The sequence below is a fragment of the Oncorhynchus tshawytscha genome, linkage group LG11, assembly GCF_018296145.1.
Source record: "Oncorhynchus tshawytscha isolate Ot180627B linkage group LG11, Otsh_v2.0, whole genome shotgun sequence".
Classification (NCBI taxonomy): domain Eukaryota; kingdom Metazoa; phylum Chordata; class Actinopteri; order Salmoniformes; family Salmonidae; genus Oncorhynchus; species Oncorhynchus tshawytscha.
The window spans coordinates 39,992-46,047 of record NC_056439.1 but is presented as its reverse complement, the minus strand read 5'-3'; the positions used below and the strand labels follow the sequence as shown (position 1 = coordinate 46,047).

The 6,056-nt window shown below is 43.0% G+C and overlaps 1 protein-coding gene across 1 annotated transcript in view; it reads left to right on the top strand.

Moving 5' to 3' along the window:
- The first annotated feature begins 2,108 nt into the window (after positions 1 to 2,108).
- Positions 2,109 to 6,056, top strand: part of LOC112232053 (TBC1 domain family member 9) — a 28,489-nt gene continuing 24,541 nt past the window's right edge. The window contains 1 exon segment of the mRNA XM_042329617.1: positions 2,109 to 2,449. Within this exon segment, the coding sequence (XP_042185551.1) occupies positions 2,329 to 2,449 (121 nt within the window). The 5' untranslated portion in view covers positions 2,109 to 2,328.

The window sequence follows — 6,056 nt, the reverse complement described above, 5'->3', positions numbered from 1 at the left end:
GATGGTAAGAGAAGGCAGGGAGGAAGGCCCTACTGCCAAGCAGAAAGCAGCTCTCCATGATCAACTCAACCATGAAGGGTTTAACTCGACTGGGACTGAGAGTGAAGCTCAACAAGCTTGAAAGCCTCAATCCCTGATGTCTGCCTGACAGTAAAAAAACATTGAAGAAATCCCCATCTCTGTCAGGAGAGCTTGTCTCAGTAGGAGATGGAAGTCTAAGCCATTTAAACTGACAACTATTTCAGTAATGGGATGAAAAAATCTAACTAACTGGTTGGATTAGTTTAGAAAAATGTGTTATTTATTTTTGTGTAGCATAACATTTAATCAACTCTACACATAAACCTAATCCAGTTCTGAATGAATTTGCCCCTCTGCCCACTAAATGGCAGAAAGGTAAGCCTCACTTGAATCCTGCCCTAAATTTAAGGTGCTTTTGAGTGACATCAGAAGAAAAGTTGAGGCTAGAAACACAAAAAGTTTTGTAGATGAAACAGGGTCTTTAAGAGGGACTTTTCGACCTAGTGGGAGAGTGCAAAAGGTATCTTTAGGAAAGAAAAGAGAACAGAGTAAACTTCAGTTGGAAATTAGATCTTGTGAACTCAAGTACACGTATTTAGGGGGTCCCTTTGAGTCGGCATTATGTCAGTGGGTTTGTTTGTTAGTCCTAAATGTCAAGTTTCCATCCCCCACATCTGTGGATGAAACTGCTCCTCCAGACTATGTACACAAACACTGACTGAACAGAGCCCCTGACATAGCCCCACTGTGGTTACTGGTGAATAGGTGGAGGGTAAAAACAAATAGTGCACATTGCTTGTCCCTACCTTCAGCCTCAGTCTAAACCGAAAACAACAGAAAGTGTAGTGACATCGGTCTCGTCTCTGCAGCTCCGAATCCCTTTTACTTAATGTGGTCTGTCGAGGGAAAGTCGAGCAACCTCAGACAAGGTCTCCCACGCGTCGATGGATGCTGTGAAACCTTAAAGTGCAGTCAGTTTAGCAAAGCTAAACCCACACATATATATATATATATATACTATATATATATATATATATATATATATACATAAACAAGCACAGTTAAGTACAGGCCTTTAGCAGACCGTGGACCACATACTGTAGACAGAGAGACGTTGTGGAATATAAACCATTTCTATCTCCATCAACTCCCACATATTTACCCAACATGTTGACACACAAACATTTGTTGACTCATGTCTGACAGGTTTGTGGGTGTATGGTGTTGAAGGAACTGATGTTTGAAACTGGATATTATTTTCGTGTACCTTTTCATGTCGTTGTAAAACTCCTACCCACTGGACATAGGTGTAAGTTATGGCAATTGTATTTGCTTATAAAATGCTTTGATGATATTTGCATCAAAGAATAAAGTACAGATGAAAGAAACAATGGAAACCATTACAATTGATCCACTAATTGGTACCAGGTGGCAAAAACAACAAATGCAAAACAGCAAGAGCCAGCAGTGACAGCTTTGCGCCTGAAGACAGTTTCGACACTTGGTATTTGTAAACAGTAGCCAAGTCGTATCGACGAACAACTTTAGTCATTTGAATTATACTTTATTACCACGTAAGGCCTAGGCTATAATTATACAACCAACTCCCACAAAGTTGACGTAACGATGTGGCCACTCTATGACGCGTGTTGTTGATACAGAGCTGTGCCGTAGCGGCGCTAGAGAGTGGGTTGCATTAAATGACTTTGTTGTTCGATGTGGAGGCAGGCAGCATACATATATGTTGGATAGTGGGCATTGTAAATAGCCTAATGGATATAACGTGCTTGTGTGCACATTATTTAGCGTCCAACCATCGCTCATTCTGAAATATCTGACGACCGATGAACGAGGACTCGTCGGCGATATCCACCTGACAGCGGTTACAACACAGATAATAAACAACAAAGACCGAACCGAAGTGTCGCTCAGATCCATCCCTACAGAAATCTGTCATATTCGGTTGTTTTAATGCGAAACCTGCTTTATTGTGCCACCTTGTAATTTAGTTCCACTGATTGTATTGCACACATTTTTTTGCATATTTGGCGTACACGGCTGGAATCCAATCACCTCTTGCATGGAAGTTTGGAGAGCGTGTTTTTAGCGAATAAATAGGGTCTTTATGCTCTCATAGTTCTATACCTACACTGTAACCAAGTTGTCCTTGTCCAATTGTACGCGTTATTCGGTGGACCTGCATCGAGCCTCAGCCCCTGGACTGACCGAACCAGCATTCCAGTTCATTTGACAGGCACCGCCTGAATCAGCTGGATTTGATGTGCTTTTAGAATCCGCTGGACGAAGATGTGGGTGCACCCTGAAGAGGTGTTGCAGGCGGGTGCGTTGTGGATAACCGAGCGAGCAAATCCGTATTTCATCCTCCAGAAACGCAAGGGCCACGGGGACGGCAGAGGAGGACTAGCGGGTGAGATGCATATAACTGTCTCTCTCTCTCGGTCTCTAAATCATGGATTATTGTAGCCAAGCATAGCTCAACTCCACGAATGTTCTATCGTCGAGTTCAGATATACTTGGCTAGGATTATTTAACGCTATTACAGCTGTGATGCAAGCAGTGCCAAGCCAAATTATTCTTCTCTGGCCGGGTCTCTCGCTTGGTTTGGGAGATTATTCATGCCTCACAGATGTTTAGTGATGGAGAGAAGATTGCATGCGTAGTGAGGGATAGAGGTCCGGTCACGGGTATCAAAGGGGTGACAATGGCATGAGGGGATGTAGACCTGTATGAATGAATAGACACGTGACCCTAATAGCCCCTACTACTATATTTTATTTATTTAACTAGGCATGTCAGTTAATAACAAATTCTTATTTTACAATGATGACCAAACCCTCCCATAACACGGATGACGCTGGGCCAATTGCTCGCCGCCCTATGGGACTCCCGATCACAGCCGGTTGTGATACAGCCCGGGATCGAACCATGGTCTGTAGTGACGCTGCTAGCATTGAGATGCAGTGCCTTAGGCCGCTGTGCCACTCAGGAGCTACAATAACTAGACAAATGCAGGTGTGATTTTATCTGAATAAGGTTTTAGGCTCAGAATAGTCATAGGGCCATTGTTGTACGTTAATGGACCACCTCCCATAGAACTACATACAATGGAGCTAGTGGGCATTCAGCAGCTAATGTACCCTATTGATCAGCATCCCAAGATCTGGGCTATTTATGTAGGCCTTGTACTTTAGGTGATCCTGGAAAATTGTAATTAATATTGTTGCAAAGAGTAAGCCTTCTATATACCTTTTCAACCATTAACAAAACAAGGAAAGAAATGCATAGATTTGTTAAATAGATAATCATTGACTGTGCTTAGTTCACTCCAATTGTAATCTCATTAGGCTACTAGCTAGCTAACATAAGGCTGGACACATCTCCCCTGACAGGGAAGACAAATTCCAGCACTTGGGACCGTTAAAAGGCTCCAATAAATGGAAATGAACCTGTGATTGATTAGAGCCCAGCACGCCCAGGAATGTTAAAATGGCTGGTGATGTGTCATTCCCGTACTGAATTTTGAATGCCACCGAGACAACCCATACACAAGGAGACACGCAGAGCAAAGGCACACTCTTTCTTCCCGGCAGGAGTAGTACATGCTGAATCATCTCTCCCTCTCCTTTCTCTACTCATCTCCTCCTCTTCGACTTCACTCACTCCATCCAAATTAGTCCACAGTCACTAGGAGGACTGCTACATCAGGGAGGAGCAATCATTTTAAGGACCGTAGGTGGTGGCGACTGTCTGCATCTGAAATGGTGTACTATTTCCTATGTAGTGCACTACTTTTGACCAGGGCTCATGGGGTTCTGGTCAAAGGTAGTGCATTAATGTAGGGCATAGGGTGCCATCCCAATCAGGCTGACCTGGATTCAGTCTGTCTGTTGAACTCATCGCAACTCTGAGAATGATGTTGAATGATGCTACCTTGTTAAAAAAAAAGGATAGAACATGATCAGTTGAAAAGTCAGTCAGGTTCATTAAAGGTACAGTAGATTCAGTCCAAGTCTTTGACTCTGAGCCATAGATATGACTCTGTATGAATATATCTATAGCCCTCTCTATACAGTATCTATGTAGCCCTGCTTTGACTAGACTGGCCGTCGCAGTCATGGTGGGTCAAAGAGAGTTGAACTGTGTGCTGCTGTCCTCAGTGCCAGTCAGTCACTCCCTCTTCAGTGTCAGCCAGCCAGTAATGAATATGACAAGGGGAGCCAAAATGGCCTGCAAGTATCTCACTTCATTGGTCAGCAACAAGACATTTCTCTGACATTGTACTGAAGGACGGAGATATTATTTTTTCCCGCATGCCAGCGACTGAAAGTTAGCCCCCGAACCAACACTCTGCCTCTCTCTATTGTCTCGGGATAGCGACACAAAGCGTGCGGTGGTGATATGTGATGATGTCATTGTTATGTGAATACTGAGCGGACTGTGTGGTGTGCCAGTTGGCCTGCTGAGGAGAAGAGAGAGCCTGGGCACAATGACTGGCACTGCCCAGTAAACACCCCTTTTCAGCGGGCAGAGAAAGCCAAGCGAGCACCTGGGGCATATGGAAGGGCACCAGGGCCAACGCTTTTTGATTTATAGCCATATTTATGAGGCTACTTGATATGAGGAAAAGTCAACATTATCATTTTTTAAATTTAATTGATTTATAGAGACTGAGAAACAGAAACAAATAGTACAGTTTCATTATAGATGACTAGTTCCCCTAAAATCAATCTTAAGTCATAAGATTTGAAAAATGTCAAGCTTCAATTTTGAAATGTTGACTGGTAATTTGGTAGGTGCTTAAATTTTTTTCTATTTCCCTCTTGTACAATTGTGTATTAATACGCAGGTAAATTGGAAATGTTTGTTTTTGCATATCCCCACTCTCCTTGAGACCCCCTCGGAGAGTGGTGTCTCTGCCAGGGTCTGCCATTATCTACAGCGACACTGGAGCAATTTGGACTAAGTGCCTTGCTCAAGGGCACATGGGCAGATTTTTCACCTTGTCGGTTCGGGAGTTAGAACTAGCAACCTTTCGGGTGCTGGCCCAATGCTCTAACCGCTAGGCTACCTTCCACCACAAATGTTGGATTGGAGCTTATTCAGCATATGATACTTTCAATGCAGAAATAACACTATCCAAGGGACAATAAGCCAACCTATATTACCTAACATTTCACAATAGTGTGACATTTTGGAGTTGTTATGACCTGAAACTCTACTAGGCCTACATGTGTTGGGTGACTAACATCACGTAGACCTGATGACATCGCCCTCAATAGACACTTGGACTAGACTTCTAACCATCGACCTCTTTGACCATCGAACATAACCCACACAATCATCTGCTGCTTTACGTCACCTATCTATCTTATCTGGTGACCTCTGACCTGGAGGTACACATTGAGGCTTGGGAAAGAAGAAAAGGAATAACACTACAGCTGTGTTACAGGGGGTTAGGTTAGAGAAACATGACTTCAAATATCATGTATGGTGTTACTTCGCATCAGGTTCTTGTTATTTGAAACAATATTGATTCTCAGCCAGTGGGGTGATTAGGTGCAGTGTCAGTACTTGGGAGAATATAGACCAGTGTTTCCTTGTAGCCATTTGCTGTGGTGCTGCTCCACAGCAAAATCATTACCGCCACATCCAAAACAATATGGAACATGAGAAAATATTTCTGCCAATGCTAGAACTGTCCACATTTACTTTTCCTCTGCAAACAAGTAATGAATATAAAAATTGGGTAACCCCATAATAGAATTGTTTCTTTTATAGTCGGCTTGTTTTTGTGTGTTCTATGCAAGATACATATTATTCTTGTGGCACATTCAAGTTACAAGTGCCATGAGGAGGGAAACATGCATTCTGACAAGCAGTCGATGCATGTGTATTTCTCAACTCCTAAATATGCACAAACTGCATCCAGTTTTTAGTGCATGGGGGATATTTGGGATAAATGTAACACTGGTCAATTGTAGGATAGCTTTGAGGTAAAACACCACCCTACCTCA